The sequence below is a fragment of the Ylistrum balloti genome, unplaced genomic scaffold (genome assembly GCF_031769215.1).
Source record: "Ylistrum balloti isolate Yb309-2 unplaced genomic scaffold, AGI_CSIRO_Ybal_v1 Utg371262, whole genome shotgun sequence".
NCBI lineage: Eukaryota > Metazoa > Mollusca > Bivalvia > Pectinida > Pectinidae > Ylistrum > Ylistrum balloti.
Genome location: NW_026782680.1, coordinates 21,194 through 39,136, shown reverse-complemented (window position 1 = coordinate 39,136; position 17,943 = coordinate 21,194). Strand labels below are relative to the sequence as shown.

The 17,943-nt window shown below is 37.8% G+C and overlaps 1 protein-coding gene across 1 annotated transcript in view; it reads left to right on the top strand.

The window, feature by feature from the left end:
• Nucleotides 1-16,302, top strand: part of LOC132561670 (short transient receptor potential channel 7-like) — a 65,682-nt gene extending 49,380 nt beyond the window's left edge. Inside the window, 5 exon segments of the mRNA XM_060226373.1 lie at nt 7,324-7,481; nt 11,975-12,181; nt 14,190-14,319; nt 14,952-15,123; nt 15,921-16,302. Of these exon segments, the coding sequence (XP_060082356.1) occupies nt 7,324-7,481; nt 11,975-12,181; nt 14,190-14,319; nt 14,952-15,123; nt 15,921-16,302 (1,049 nt within the window).
• The last annotated feature ends 1,641 nt before the right edge of the window (nt 16,303-17,943 follow it).

The following is a 17,943-nucleotide window of genomic DNA, read 5'->3' as shown; positions in this document are numbered from 1 at the left end:
TGCACGTGCTGTTAGTCTTCACATGAAACACACGGGCTCCTTACAGATTAACGTGGAATGTTTCAATTATTTCTTCTAAGATATCTAAATTTAATCGTAGAAGAAAACTGATTCCTAAAGGCACTGGAATCTATTGTTGTTTCCTTTTATCTGCATGCACACCTGTGTCGAATATGGATTGTTAAATGGCTGGTTGATGCAATGTTTTATCTAGATAATTCTCGGAAGCCTTTCTCCCTCGTGTAATTGCCATGTTATAGACAAGAAAACACATTTTTAGTATTTACCAATGGTTATAGAATCACTGGTCTCACAGAGGTAGCTATGCCCAATATCGAATCCAACACTTAAGTAGAATTGCACTTGTTCAAATAGTTTTGAAAAAGTAGAGATTTATTCTCGGTTTTACATTTTTGCATGGTAACTTTTTTTTTAATTCCACAATTATACTTATTCTTGCGTCTTGCATTCACTTTAACAGAATGATATGATAAAATACAGAGAAAATAGATATTAGACCAATTCCGACCAAACTGTTCTGAGATGGTTAGGCGAATTATAAGGTGATATTACTTAGATAGAATGGGGGTAACATGGATAAGTTATATACCGATTGATCGTTTTAAAGATATTTCAAAACCTTTGATATGTTTATTGATAACATTCCCACAACATGTAACCACCACGACATTGAAATCAGGCAACTGTAACATAGACTGTAGTGTTAGAATTAGTGCCCTGAAAGCAGTTAGCAGCTGATATTTCGGTATTAACAGACATTGTCCCAGAGTTCCATTGTCTGTACCACTATCAACAGGCATTGTCCCAGAGTTCCAGTGTCTGTACCACTATCAACAGGCATTGTCCCAGAGTTCCATTGTCTGTACCACTATCAACAGACATTGTCCCAGAGTTCCATTTTCCTACCACTATCAACAGACATTGTCCCAGAGTTCCATTGCATGTACCACTATCAACAGACATTGTCCCAGAGTTCCAGTGTCTGTATCACTATCAACAGACATTGTCCGAGAGTTCCAGTGTCTGTACCACTATCAACAGACATTGTCCCAGAGTTCCAGTGTCTGTACCACTATCAACAGACATATTGTCCCAGAGTTCCATTGTCTGTACCGCTATCAACAGACATATTGTCCCAGAGTTCCATTGTCTGTTCCGCTATCAACAGACATATTGTCACAGAGTTCCATTGTCTGTACCACTCTCAACAGGCATTGTCCCACAGTTCCATTGTCTGTACCACTATCAACAGGCATTGTCCCCAAGTTCCATTGTCTCTACCACTATCAACAGACATTGTCCCAGAGTTTCATTGTCTGTACCACTATCACCAGGCATTGTCAGAGTTCCATTGTCAGTACCACTATCAACAGACATCGTCCTCGAGTTCCATTGTCTGTACCACTATCAACAGACATTGTCCCACAGTTCCATTGTCTGTACCACTATCAACAGGCATTGTCCCCAAGTTCCATTGTCTTTACCACTATCAACAGACTTTGTCCCAGAGTTCAATTGTCAGTACCACTATCAACAGACATCGTCCTCGAGTTCCATTGTCTGTACCACTATCAACAGACATTGTCCCACAGTTCCATTGTCTGTACCACTATCAACAGGCATTGTCCCCAAGTTCCATTGTCTTTACCACTATCAACAGACTTTGTCCCAGAGTTCAATTGTCAGTACCACTATCAACAGACATCGTCCTCGAGTTCCATTGTCTGTACCGCTATCAACAGACATATTGTCACAGAGTTCCATTGTCTGTACCACTATCAACAGACATTGTCCCAGAGTTCCATTGTCTGTACCACTATCAACAGACATTGTCCCAGAGTTCCATTGTCTGTACCCAGATTCCATTGTCTGTACCACTATCAACAGGCATGGTCCCATACTTCCATTATCTGTATCACTATCAACAGACATATTGTCCCAGAGTTCCATTGTCTGTACCACTATCAACAGACATTTTCCTATAGTTCTATCGTCTGTACCACTACCAACAGACATTGTCCCACAGTTCCATTGTCTGTACCACTATCAACAGGCATTGTCCCCAAGTTCCATTGTCTTTACCACTATCAACAGACTTTGTCCCAGAGTTCAATTGTCAGTACCACTATCAACAGACATCGTCCTCGAGTTCCATTTTCTGTACCACTATCAACAGACATCGTCCTCGAGTTCCATTTTCTGTACCACTATCAACAGACATTGTCCCAGAGTTCCATTGTCTGTACCACTATCAACAGGCATTGTCCCATACTTCCATTGTCTGTACCACTATCAACAGACATTGTCCCATACTTCCATTGTCTGTACCACTACCAACAGACATTGTCCCAGAGTTCCATTGTCTGTACCACTATCAACAGGCATTTTCCATTGTCCCAGAGTTCCATTGTCTGTACCACTATCAACAGTCATTGTCCCATAGTTCCATTGTCTGTACCACTATCAACAGACATTGTCCCACTATCAACAGAGTTCCATTGTCTGTACCACTATCATTTTCCTACAGACATTGTCCCTGTACCACTATCAACAGTTCCATTGTCTGTACCACTATCAACAGGCATTGTCATAGAGTTCCATTCTGTACCACAGAGTTCCATTGTCTGTACCACTATCAACAGGCATTGTCCCAGAGTTCCATTTTCCTACCACTATCAACAGGCATTATCCCAGAGTTCCATTGTCTGTACCACTATCAACAGACATTGTCCCAGAGTTCCATTGTCAGTACCACTATCAACAGACATTGTCCCAGAGTTCTATTGTCTGTACCACTATCAACAGACATTGTCCCACAGTTCCATTGTCTGTACCACTATCAACAGACATTGTCCCAGAGTTCCATTGTCTGTACCACTATCAACAGACATTGTCCCAGAGTTCCATTGTCTGTACCACTATCAACAGACATTGTCCCATACTTCCATTGTCTGTATCACTATCAACAGGCATTGTCATAGAGTTCTATGTCTGTACCACTATCAACAGACATTGTCCCAGAGTTCCATTGTCTGTACCACTATCACCAGGCATTGTCCCACTATCAACAGTTCCATTGTCTGTACCATTATCAACAGACATTGTCCCAGAGTTCCATTGTCTGTGCCACTATCAACAGACATTGTACCAGAGTTCCATTGTCTGTACCACTATCAACAGACATTGTCCCAGAGTTCCATTGTCTGTACCACTATCAACAGACATTGTCCCAGAGTTCCATTGTCTGTACCACTATCAACAGACATATTGTCCCAGAGACATTCCATTCCTACATTGTCTGTACCACTATCAAGGCATTGTCCCAGAGTTCCATTTTCCCCACTATCAACAGACATTGTCCCAGAGTTCCATTGTCAGTACCACTATCAACAGACATTGTCCCAGAGTTCTATTGTCTGTACCACTATCAACAGACATTGTCCCACAGTTCCATTGTCTGTACCACTGTCAACATACATTGTCCAAGAGTTCCATTGTCAGTACCACTATCAACAGGCATTGTCCCATACTTCCATTGTCTGTACCACTATCAACAGGCATTTTCCCAGAGTTCCATAGTATGTACCACTATCACCAGGCATTGTCCCAGAGTTCCATTGTCTGTGCCACTATCAACAGACATTGTCCCACAGTTCCATTGTCTCTACCACTATCAACAGGCATTGTCCCCAAGCTCCATTGTCTGTACCACTATCATAGACATCATCCTCCAGTTCCATTGTCTGTACCACTATCAACAGACATATTGTCACAGAGTTCCATTGTCTGTACCACTATCAACAGACCATTGTCTGTACCACTATCAAGGCATTGTTGTCTGTACCACTAGAGTTTCCATTGTCTGTACCACTATCAACAGGCATTTTCATAGAGTTCTATGTCTGTACCACTATCAACAGACATCGTCCTCGGGTTCCATTGTCTGTACCACTATCAACAGACATTGTCCCACAGTTCCATTGTCTGTACCACTATCAACAGGCATATCAACAGACATTGTCCATTCATTGTCTGTACCACTATCAAGGCATTGTCAGAGTTCATATTGTCCACTATCAACAGACATTCCTCGAGTTCCATTGTCGGTACCACTATCAACAGACATATTGTCCCAGAGTTCCATTGTCTGTACCACTATCAACAGGCATTGTCCCATACTTCCATTATCTGTATCACTATCAACAGACATATTGTCCCACTACCAACACACATTGTCCTATAGTTCTATCGTCTGTACCACTATCAACAGGCATTGTCCCAGAGTTCCATTGTCTGTACCACTATGAACAGGCATTGTCCCAGAGTTCCATTGTCTGTACCACTATGAACAGACATCGTCCTCGAGTTCCATTGTCTGTACCACTATCAACAGACATTGTCCCAGAGTTCCATTGTCTGTACCACTATCAACAGACATTGTCCCAGAGTACCATAGTCTGTACCACTATCACCAGGCATTGTCCCAGAGTTCCATTGTCTGTACCACTATCAACAGGCATTTTCCCAGAGTTCCATTGCCTGTACCACTATCAACAGACATATTGTTCCAGAGTTCCGTTGTCTGTACCACTATCACCAGGCATTGTCCAAGAGTTCCATTGTCTGTACCACTATCAACAGGCATTATCCCAGAGTTCCATTGTCTGTACCACTATCACCAGGCATTGTCCCAGAGTTCCATTGTCTGTACCACTATCACCAGGCATTGTCCCAGAGTTCCATTTTCTGTACCACTATCAACAAACATATTGTCCCAGAGTTCCATTGTCTGTACCACTATCAACAGACATTGTCCCCGAGTTGTTCCTGGTTACTTCGATACTTACTCATCCCAGACTCCGAAATGGCAGGAGTCAATGTCGAAATCTAGAATGTCAGGAAGGATTAACAATTTAAAAAGGGGGTCCAATTACCTCTAAAGAATAAGTAAATAGTTTCTGTGTTATTCTGAAGTTGTAGACGATAGCCGGTATACACTTACCAATCATCAGGAATTAAAACGTCCACTGGAGAACTGTGTTTTAAGCTCATAAACATCGGAACACACCAAGGTGTAGTACAACTAACTTATTAAAAGACACTATGTATATTTATGAATGACAAAATATCGCGCGGATGTTTAGTTTGCCGTAACCTGCATGCCACATTTGGAACAGTGGCATGTTTTAGAATATACACCTGAACTTGCTGTGCTTCTAAAATTATACGATCTACGAAATTAACAGAATTGATAGAATATTGGAGCTAGTGCCTCTCCCAATTTAGATATTGACATTTTGTCTGTCACTTCACTTCCGGTTACCCTCAGTCGCCTCCTAGGCATCAAAACCTAGGTCCTTGGCAGCAATGACGAGTTCTTGCAGGACGAAACAGCTGTATGATGCAATTGAATTTATAGTTTGGCTCTACTGTATCTATTTCTAAATGATTTTGTAAAGGGTGCTATTCACTCCATGTCTCTTTTGTACAATGTTCTACTACTGTTTAGTGATATCTCACGCCGAAACTTCGGAAATCTATTAGAGTATTAGGTAATCGCTCAGAACATGGATGTCTAAAGGAGTGAGGGCGCACGAGAAACATAATGGATTTAATTAAGAACCGTGTGATTGAATCAAGTCGTCAACTACTTCTTCAAAAGTGTTGTCAGTAGCCCAGCAAAACGTCATTTAAAACGCTCAATATCAGCTGATAACTAAGTGTACCAAATCTCAAATATTACGCTAGAATTCATTTTACATTGATATATTTCCTGTCAAACAGCCTTTCCTAACTTAAGTACGCGTGTATTCTGAAGCGATGCCATTAATACTTGCTGAAGAGCACACCTTCTGGATTTTCTTGTCTCGGTGTCGCTGTAAACAGAGATCTTCATGTATCTTACGTTCACTACAGTACAATACTTATTCTACAATTTACACATACATACCATGAATGTTAGAACATTTTAAAACATTATCTTAAAATTTTGAAAGGGAAATGAAAAGAAATGGCCTTGTGAGTAATTTGCTTTCTAACTCTTACTAAGGTACGATTAGTCTGTTGACATACCAAAACAGGACAAAGTAGCACCCCCCCTTCCCTGTCCAAAAATCAATGTATTAAACTGGACTGTGATCTTGTGTACCTACACCATGTTTTATTTCGATAGGTATGGAGTCATAACATCAAAATTTTGTATTTCCTCAATACATAATGCCTTTTCGTGTTTCTGTGTTGAAATAGTCTGTGGTCGTGATCACAGTCAGGACAATGATTTCATGTTACATATCAAAATGGTATAAATATTGGTAAATCGGTGGTATCTCATGTCCGATCATTTTTTTTTCCTGATTCAGTTATATGTAATTATTATCTTTCACACACGAGAACATTTCACATGACTTCCTCTACTTATTTAGCGCCCAATCAACAATTCATTAATATCTACCTAACCCATGTGTTTTGAAGCGCCATAAATACGCCCAAGATTACATTCCCTGTAGTGTAAGCTTTGTAGTGAGAACTGTAACTCGTCATAATTCCCACAAAGCATTGTGTGATTTCTAAGGTTATTTTAAGACCACCCACATACCCTGTGTTCATGTTTATCATGTATGATAAAATTGTGTATTAATCTCTCTGCCGACAAAACCACTTTTGTTATGTTTTTTTTTTTATTTTCCTTACTCCAACACTTTGTAACGTAGTCTCTTCTACAAGTTTCTGTATTCTTTTATCGTAAAGATAGATGCTCCAGTGAAAACCACGCACGGTACTTCCTTTATTAATTTCACTTCACGGTGATTGGTTGTAAATGACCTTTATCATATGTAGTATTGTGAACTTTGTATCTATTTTATTGATCAGTATTTCGAATATTAGCTGAAACTATTTTAAGAAAACATAACTTACTGAACAATATCCGTGATGCGCTGATATTGATGAAAGAACTGTTATTTTATATTCCTTGAAAGAGAAGTGGAGAGTTAACGTAAAAGGCCGAGAAGTCTCTGTTGTCTGTGATGGTAAATTAGGACTTTCCTACCGTTGTAGACTTATAGGAAACCCAAGTTGAAACAAGCGGAGCATCAATGCGGGCTAAATTACAGGCAGTGTATATAAGAATGTAACTTGTACGCACATTAGAGGGTAGACAGTCAGAACCGACCTTTTCATCTCTAACGTAATAAGTAGGACATTATGAGCAGCAGAAGTGTTCCCCTTTGATCAGAGAGTGAAATGGAGCTTTATTATTATCATCTGCTTTATATACCATATATTAAGTAAGAGCTGTTGTAGTTTACAGCCCAAATGATCCGGAGTCGTTGATGAAGAGCAGCACCTCGATAGTGGAGGGAGTCGGGTTATCACTTTTTGGAATCTATCACGTCGTTATCATCATCGTCCTCATCAATATGCTGATCGCCATGATGAGCCACTCGTTCGAGGACATACAGGTAAGTCTAAAACAAAATAACGTTACCCCCAAATAATGCAATCCATTTAAGGTTTTTATTTGAAATAATCCCTGGTGGTATATATTTTTATTGTCGTATATGCACCATCAGGCAGTCATACCTATAGTAGTTCTGTCCAATTGTGTTCTCAGACTCTGTTTCTTGTTTGTTTCCTTTTTTGTGTACATTGCACACTGTTCTGTTGTGGTATTTCTGTGTGTACATTACACACTGTTCTGTTGTGGTATTTCTGTGTGTACATTACACACTGTTCTGTTGTGGTATTTCTGTGTGTACATTACACACTGTTCTGTTGTGGTATTTCTGTGTGTACATTACACACTGTTCTGTTGTGGTATTTCTGTGTGTACCATTTCACACTGTTCTGTTGTGGTATTTCTGTGTGTACATTACACACTGTTCTGTTGTGGTATTTCTGTGTGTACATTACACACTGTTCTGTTGTGGTATTTCTGTGTGTACATTACACACTGTTCTGTTGTGGTATTTCTGTGTGTACATTACACACTGTTCTGTTGTGGTATTTCTGTGTGTACATTACACACTGTTCTGTTGTGGTATTTCTGTGTGTACATTACACACTGTTCTGTTGTGGTATTTCTGTGTGTACATTACACACTGTTCTGTTGTGGTATTTCTGTGTGTACTGTGTGTACCATTTCACACTGTTCTGTTGTGGTATTTCTGTGTGTACATTACACACTGTTCTGTTGTGGTATTTCTGTGTGTACATTACACACTGTTCTGTTGTAGTATCTGTGTGTACATTACACACTGTTCTGTTGTGGTATTTCTGTGTGTACATTACACACTGTTCTGTTGTGGTATTTCTGTGTGTACATTACACACTGTTCTGTTGTGGTATTTCTGTGTGTACCATTTCACACTGTTCTGTTGTGGTATTTCTGTGTGTACCATTTCACACTGTTCTGTTGTGGTATTTCTGTGTGTACATTACACACTGTTCTGTTGTAGTATTTCTGTGTGTACATTACACACCGTTCTGTTGTGGTATTTCTGTGTGTACCATTTCACACTGTTCTGTTGTGGTATTTCTGTGTGTACCATTTCACACTGTTCTGTTGTGGTATTTCTGTGTGTACCATTTCACACTGTTCTGTTGTGGTATTTCTGTGTGTACCATTTCACACTGTTCTGTTGTGGTATTTCTGTGTGTACCATTTCACACTGTTCTGTTGTGGTATTTCTGTGTGTACCATTTCACACTGTTCTGTTGTGGTATTTCTGTGTGTACCATTTCACACTGTTCTGTTGTGGTATTTCTGTGTGTACCATTTCACACTGTTCTTTTGTGGTATTTCTGTGTGTACCATTTCACACTGTTCTATGTGTACTATTTTGCATCAGTCTGGTACCGTTCCTGTATTGCATGATCACATTAACATCAGACGTTATCTTCCTTTGATGCGTACCATCATACACAATTTTGTTGTTTCATTATAACCTTTTCTGTTCTTGTAATCAGATGGTTCTGTTCTTGTATTTCAATTTGTTCTGTTCTTGTAACAATCAGTTCTTGTATAGTGTTTCTGTTCTTGTACATCTGTAAACAATCAGATGGTGTTCTGTTCTTGTACATCTATTAACAATCAGATAGTGTTCTGTTCTTGTACATCTATTAACAATCAGATAGTGTTCTGTTCTTGTACATCTATTAACAATCAGATGGTGTTCTGTTCTTGTACATCGTTTATCTGTAAACAATCAGATGGTGTTCTGTTCTTGTACATCGTTTATCTGTAAACAATCAGATGGTGTTCTGTTCTTGTACATCGTTTATCTGTAAACTTCAGATAGTGTTCTGTTCTTGTACATCGTTTATCTGTAAACAATGAGATGGTGTTCTGTTCTTGTACATCGTTTATCTGTTAACAATCAGATGGTGTTCTGTTCTTGTACATCGTTTATCTGTAAACAATCAGATAGTGTTCTGTTCTTGTACATCGTTTATCTGTAAACAATCAGATGGTGTTCTGTTCTTGTACATCGTTTATCTGTAAACAATCAGATGGTGTTCTGTTCTTGTACATCGTTTATCTGTAAACAATCAGATGGTGTTCTGTTCTTGTACATCTATTAACAATCAGATAGTGTTCTGTTCTTGTACATCTTTATCTGTAAACATCGTTGGTACATCTGTAAACAGATCAGATAGTAAACAATCAGATGTTTCTGTTCTTGTAAACAATCAGATGGTGTTCTGTTTATCTGTAAACAATCAGATGGTGTTCTGTTCTTGTACATCGTTTATCTGTAAACAATCAGATGGTGTTCTGTTCTTGTACATCTGTAACAATCAGATGGTGTTCTGTTCTTGTACATCGTTTATCTGTAAACAATCAGATGGTGTTCTGTTCTTGTACATCGTTTATCTGTAAACAATCAGATGGTGTTCTGTTCTTGTACATCGTTTATCTGTAAACAATCAGATGGTGTTCTGTTCTTGTACATCGTTTATCTGTAAACAATCAGATGGTGTTCTGTTCTTGTACATCGTTTATCTGTAAACAATCAGATGGTGTTCTGTTCTTGTATTTTTGTGTTTACCATCAGGTTGTGTTCTTGCTTTTGTTTTGGGGGTGCGGATAGGGGTTGTGTTCTGATCTGTGTTTACATCAGATGGTGTTCTGTTTAGGGGGGGTTACATTGTTTTGGTTATCTGTGTTTACCATCAGGTGTTGTTCTGTATAGGGGTGGGGTTAATTTGATTTGTTTATCTGTGTTTACCATCAGGTTTTTTGTGTTTTTGTATCTGTGTGTAAGGTCAGAAAGAACTTTATTTATCTATTTTTTATTTATTTAGTTTCTGTGTGTGGCTTCAGATTTTGTTTTGGTAGTTCTATGTGTCAATGATTCGCTGCTATTTCTCCTACGAGTATCATCAAAACCGCTTATGGCAGTCTTATGTCTATCTATAAATGTTCCTTGTCACTAAACATAATGGTGTTTCCTGTTCTCAGATGTCAATATTTGTTCGATAGAACGAGTTGTGATTTCCACAATGGATTTCTCTTTAGGTGTTCTCTGTACATATCCGATGTGTTCGTTTGTCTTTTGATTATACCAACGACAGAGGACAAAGATCAATGGTTAGAAGTAGTTTATGTAATTCAACATGAACGGATGCTGTCCTATCCGTCCTTTGTAGGAATTCTGAACCTGCCTAGTTTTATACAGTGATTATATCAGATGATATTCTGACAGTCGTTATCTATCGTAACGGCTCCAACAAAATACCCTATTATAGATGTAGATCAGTGTACAGTATATATAGTTTGTTTTGTCGTTTACTTGTATTAATGTCGATAAAATCGTGAAACGTTTGCCACTTTGTTTGAAGTCGACTTGGTGTGATTACATTCTGTTGTAAAACATAGAGGGTTGGCAGTTACGTAGCCAACTAATCGTACACCGCAAGCCTCGCACCCTTCCTGGAGGGCGGTATTCTCAAACAACTCTCGGCAGCCAGCACAATGGGAATATATTTGACTACTTGAGCATGGGGTTCCAATTATAGACAGTTAGTGCAATCGACTGAAGCCTTGCGTGAGAAACTTCTGTTTTACAACTTCTAAACACTAGTGTTGCTCTTCCACTTATTACTGCAATATCAACCGTGAAGTCGACATATTTCCTACTACCCCAAGTGTAAACCTGAACGCGCCATGTCTCTTTACAACCTCTCGATATATACGAACGCGCACAGCTTCTTTACTGTGTCATTTTAAACCCGAACGTGTGGCATTTCTTTACAAACTGTGTTAAATACGAATGCAAACTGCTTATTTACCGTCTCATTTTAAACCCGAACGCGCCATGTCTCTTTACAACCTGTGTTATATTGGAACACGCACTGCTTATTTACTGTCTCGTCGTACCCCGAACGCGCCACAATTCTTTGCAACCTGTGTTAAATACGAACGCAAACTGCTTATTTACCGCCTCATTTTAAACCCGAACACGCCATATCTTTTTACAACCTGTGTTAAATACGAACGCAAACTGCTTATTTACCGTCTCATTTTAAACCCGAACGCGCCATATCTTTTTACAACCTGTGTTAAATACGAACGCAAACTGCTTATTTACCGTCTCATTTTAAACCCGAACGCGCCATATCTCTTTACAACCTGTGTTATATACGAACGCGCGCTGCTTCTTTACTGCTTCATCGTAAGCTGAACGCGCCATGTCTTTTTACAAACCCAGGGGTATATACGAACGCGCGCTGCTTCTTTATTTTCTTGAGTGTGGATCTTTGCGCATTATATCTCGTTACAAACCCCCTAGTTTTTTTATTCCATTGTTGACACATCATGTCACACTCCACTCTCTTCATACACCAGTTCACAAGTTGTGCTCCTTCATTTTCCTATAACAGCCGTGTATGTTACGTAGTTTTACTTTTTTCCCTATTTCAATCAAACATTTGTATTGATGCTATATTTCAGACCGACTGTGATGTGGAGTGGAAATTTGCCCGGACGAAGTTGTGGCTAAATTACATGGACGAAGGCAGTACCTTGCCCGTGCCCTTCAACATGATCCCATCCATTAAGTCCTTCTGTTACTTGTGGAAGTTTTGCAGGGACTTGTTTGCTATGGCTGATAGTAATTGGCTGGTTTACCAGAAAGCTAGAAAACAGACATTTATCAAGGTAACCTGTAAATTTGTTGATCACGGGTCTTTAACCATCGTGTTGTTTCAAATGTATTACGAAGTGGTAAACAAGCAACAGCTGTTATTTTAGTCTTGTCGTCATGGTAACACGTTTTTAGGTAGGGCTCGAGGATTTTGGTCAATGTGTTTTAGTATATAACCGACTACTGATCGGTTACCTGTCTGTTACAGTAACGTTGCATTCATTTCAATGGTTAACACTTTCCAAATAGGTCACTGTAGAGTTGTTATCGTTAATTTCAACATGATCAGTTATCCTTAGTGTGTTCATAAATCTAATTCCTTTAATTTTCCTTTATCTATAAATAATATATAGATAATAAGATGTTTGTGAACTATTTCGGTGTGAATGATGTTTTGTTGAAATTTATGGCAAGTGTGGAGTGTCAGAATCTTCCTGTGCGAGGTTATATTTTGTAAACATGAAATCTGATCCCAGGGAACTATCCCTGACAGTATTCACACATATGTCTGAAAAAGAAAAGTTGGTCTTAAAAAACCTATGGTAGTGTATCCTGTTAAATTGTGAAATTCGACGCACATTGTTGTTTCACGGCATTTATATATACAAGGATGATATGCACGTGTATATACTGGCGACGTTCACACTGTACTCTACTAGAAAGGTGTTTCACGGAATTTACATATTGGGTAGGATAAGATCTATATACTGGCGACGTTCATACTGTACTCTACTAGAAAGGTGTTTCACGACATTTACATACTGGGAAGGATGAGATTTAAAATAGAGGATGATATGCACGTGTAGATACTGGCGACGTTCACACTGTACTCTACTAGAAAGGTGTTTCACAGGCGCTACATTGAACGGTACGTGGCGCCGTGTAAACATCTATCTTGTGGTGTCCAAATATCGGCATTGTCGCTTTATAGGGTGTTGTTAAAATATGTACCGTGACGATAAAAAATGATGATGTCCAATTATCAATCTTGACGCCAGGTAAACATCAACTCAGTAGTATCCAATATCATATGGTGGTGTTCAATTATCAATCCTGACGCCAGGTAAACGTGTATGTTTGGTGTGTCCAGTTGTCGGTCTTGGCGCCGGGTAAACGTGTATGTTTGGTGTGTCCAGTTGTCGGTCTTGACGCCGGATAAGCATTTATCTGGTGATATCCGATTTTCAGCCATGAATTCGGATAAACATGTTTCTGATAATGTCTATATATCAACCCTGAAGCCGATGTACAAATATCAATTTCGAAAATACTTTGCTGTATTTATTGGTGGTGTTCAGTTGGAGTAATGAATATTTAGGGTATATCGATTAAGCATTCACTATCTCGCTTTGTATATATAGGTTGATATCCAGCTGGTTATTGGGGTGTTTGGAGGTGCTAAACTTAGTATTGCTAATATCAGATAGTATATTTGTCAACATTGATTGACTTTGTATGTTTCGTGTTCAATTTAGGAAATGAAGATGTTGAATTAAATATAAGTATGAAAACATGTGCTGTGGGTATTAAGTTTTGTACAACTTAAACCTAAACATGTTAGGATAAGTACAGATACAAAGAAAAAAGTCATTTTGAACAAATTTCTGACATCAATTTAAAATCAATTAACCGAGGAGACAATGTAAAGGAAACACTTACACGGGAACATTTGGAAAAGTAAACACAATAAGGTCGATATTCCAGAGGGCAAAACGCTTTCAGTTCATCAACGAAAAGTTTCAAATAGGTTCAAGTCAATCCAAGTAATGGAATGTTCCCAAAATAAGTATCGAGTACACAATAAACATAATGCACATGGAAATGGGATATTTCCCTAAGATATTGGTATCTAATATCTCATATTACAAAAATATCCTTTAGATTTTCTATATAGACCGTTATTTTCTTAACGCATTTAGTCGGCCACAGAAGAATAGCAGTGTTATTGCAATATCTTTATTATAATATATAATCATTTGGAAACATTCATGACACATCGATATATACATTTTAATTGTGCAGAAGAGACGAGAAAATATTTGCAAGACGTTGGAACTGAAAACTGACAATACCTCATACTCCGAAATGATTCAGCGGCTTGTCAAGAGATATCTGTTTAAACTAGAGCGAGCAAAAGATGAGAAGGAGAACTGTAAGTATACTGTGATGGATAACACACAGGGTCGAGTAATGACAAACTGATATCCTTAAAGCTGAGCAATTGATATTGACAAAATAATATCCTTAAAGCTGTGCTATTGATATTGACTAAATAATATTCTTAAAGCAGTGTTATTGATATTGCAAAATAATATTCTTAAAACAGTGTTATTGATAAAATTATGTTCCAAACGCAGTTTAAATGATATTGACAAAATAATGTTCTTAATGCAGTGTAATTGATATTGACAAAAAATTTCACAAAACGTTACTTTGGTGGTTATTTATATTGTTGATAACAAAGTTCTAGACAATATAGTGTGGTAGATCAACAAAAACATGTTCACAATAAACTGATGTTTTCTTTAAATTTACTTTAAATGATGTTGTGATGTAATAAAGTATATAGCATTGTAACTCTTCACATTGTGCTGATATCACCCCAGATATATATAGGTTAATGTCCTCTTACAATGTATATTTGTCGAATCGTGTTTCTGTGGTTTTTCGTAGTCGTATTATTTGCACTACTATGTCGAATTGGATGGTGTGTAATGGTGTTTATATCATTAACAGCTGTGAAATCATATAGCTGCTCATTACATGTAAATTTTATAGTAAAAGAAGGCGGGCCAAACATACGATCTGAGGAAGTTGAGATCGCCGACACCCATGACACGCCCCCTCCAGTACCCAATGCGCCCAACCGAATTCAATATGCCACTCCCCCTACTATACACGAGGAGGAGGAGGAGGGGGTTCATATCGGCAGCAAATGTACGTATAATGATCGTAAGTATGCCAGAGAAGACGTTACAATTCATTGCTACTGTACCTGTCGCCTCCATTTTCTATATATGATTTATAAGATATTCTGAAATGAAAAAACCTTTTTGTTTAGGTATGTCCCAGGTAAGTAGCACTGTGTGTTTAAACAAAAACACTTACATAACCCATAACACATTTAACTTCACAAAAACATCGAAAAATAACACTACAAATTTTATTATACAGCGAAAACAGTTGTATACACTGATGATGATAACAAAATTATGTAAATAAAGTACCCGCTGCATAGCATTGTATAGTTTTTAGATATGATACAAACATAGATGTTTTTGTGATAATGTATGTTAACACGTGTATAACATATCTACCAATTTTCATTTAAGATATTTCTTACTTACAGTACATATAAACACAGGCTACACATGTTAACCATGAGTAAATGTAGCAGAAACACGTTAATGGCTACAACTTCACATATAATTATTATGTGTTTTTTTTTTCATTTCACAAAGATTTTATTGAATGAATCAAATTCAAAAGGAATCGTTAACAGGTAGAATCCTATACAAGACCAGATGAATTGATCTCAAGCGATTCATAATCACGAATAACCAACAGCTCACCAACATAGCATCAATACAAAACATTATTGTTTTCTTCCTTATATGGCATGTATGTAAAACGTAGTAACTAAACATTAATTCAATCGTACTTAAATCATCCCAGTCTGGGTAACAAATGCTGGCTTGTTTTACGTGTTGTAGCTTGCAGAGCGCCGCCCCCTCGGCGGAAAGGTGTTAATAGACGAACGTCCAACCCGGCGGCGCCAGCCCCTACAACATTGGTTATTCCACAACTTGATGCCATCCAACGATCGCAGAAACTCCTTGATGTGCGCTTACAACACCTTCAAACAAATAGCAAAATGAATACAAAAATTATTGACGATATAGAATTTTTGAGGAGAGTAATGAACGAAAATCAGAAAGCGTTGTGCAACATAATTCAAGCTTTAGGAAGTATGCAATGTGAAATTGTGAACTTGGTCAAATGTTTTGCGCCAGTTCCTACACAGAACCAGAATAATGTGACCAACACTCACTCTCAACAGAACTCAATCCACAGATTTGGTAGTGGAAAGAAACGTCCAAGTCATGTGACTGACGATGACGAGAGTGAGGTGTGAGTGTTATCACGGGTATTTATTCAGGTTTATCACAGGGACAACTTTATCTATTGTTGTTTTCTTCATATTATATGTAATATGATATTCATGAACAATTCTACTTGCAAAAGTATTTACTCTATTAATGCACCGTATACCTTTTAGATTTAATACTTTGTTAGCACATATCTCAATAGCTTAAGTTATTCATGAAAGATCAGTGTTAAATGTATGGGAACTGGAATCAGCAAACATCACTATACCAGTTTTACATAAGGGATGCTTTTTATATAAAATAGGAGATATTTAATTTCTTTTAAATGACAAATAATTTCAATATTTAAATCCAAATCGCCAAAATCTGTGGATGTTAACCCGAGAGTTAATTATTCATCACATGATCATTGAAATATCGAATCACGTGATCATAGGTACACATTATAGAAACATGGATATCGATGCATCTACATTGTGGCCGAGCGCAGGTCGTTCAATGCCAGCATTTCCTTCGTTAGTTAAGGCCCATTCGGGATTGTGTAATACTGTTTGAGATTATGTGTTGAGGAGGATGTGATATGTTGTATACAGATATAGCAGTTGTGGCAATAATTTGAGATTATGTATTAGAATTAGATATTATTTAGTCGTATTGAAGTTTCATATATATGTCACAGGTGAGTTGATATCAACTTATTTCTAGTTTTTTCACGATCCAAAGCGAACCGTTTGAGTGTTTAGTACATAAAGATAGTAGATATTTTGTTAATGTAGGCATGTCGTTGTCGACCTTTCACTAGATATTTGACCTTCACGAGATATTTAGTGATTGATATATGCCAGATTTTATTATCGACGTTCATTAGATATATTTGGTAATTCACTTACATAAGATAACTGGTGATTGCAATACACAAAATATTTGGTTATTGAAGTGCAATAAACATTTTGTTATCAACATTCACTTTATCTTTTTTCTATAAACGTACGCTTGGTATTTGGCGGGTTTTCAATGCACTATATTGTATAATCAATGATTTTATGGGTTTTTGAAATGCACTAAATTTTATAACTTTCGCACATATAATATTGAAATAATGATGCACACTTAATATTTAGTTATTGAAGTGTGTTAGTTATTCCCCTTTACTAAATGTTCAGTTATTTACACACAGTTAATATTTAGTTACTGACATACACAACTCTATATATTTAGTTATTGGCGTACAGTAAGTATTTAGATATTGAAGTGCATTAATGTTTTGCTATTTTACACTAAATAGTTTTTGTTATTGAAATGCGCTTAAAATTCATATGTTCTTGATGTTGTTCTGAAATATCGGAAATGTGAAATTCATTATATTATGGGTCTAGTACATGCCCCCGTCTAGACTTAGACCTTTGACCTTTGATTACTTTGGATTTTCTCGCCTGCAAGGCTACAGAATTTTGGCCCAAACATCACTGACGAGTCCCAGGAGTACGAAACAGCTGTATGATGTAGCATCATTGATGAGTCCTACAAGGACGAAACAGCTGTATGATACAGCATCACTGACGAGTCCTAGGAGTACGAATTACCTGTATGATGTAGCATCATTGACGAATCCTAGAAGGACGAATCAGCTGTATGATGTAGCATCATTGACGAGTCCTAGGAGTACG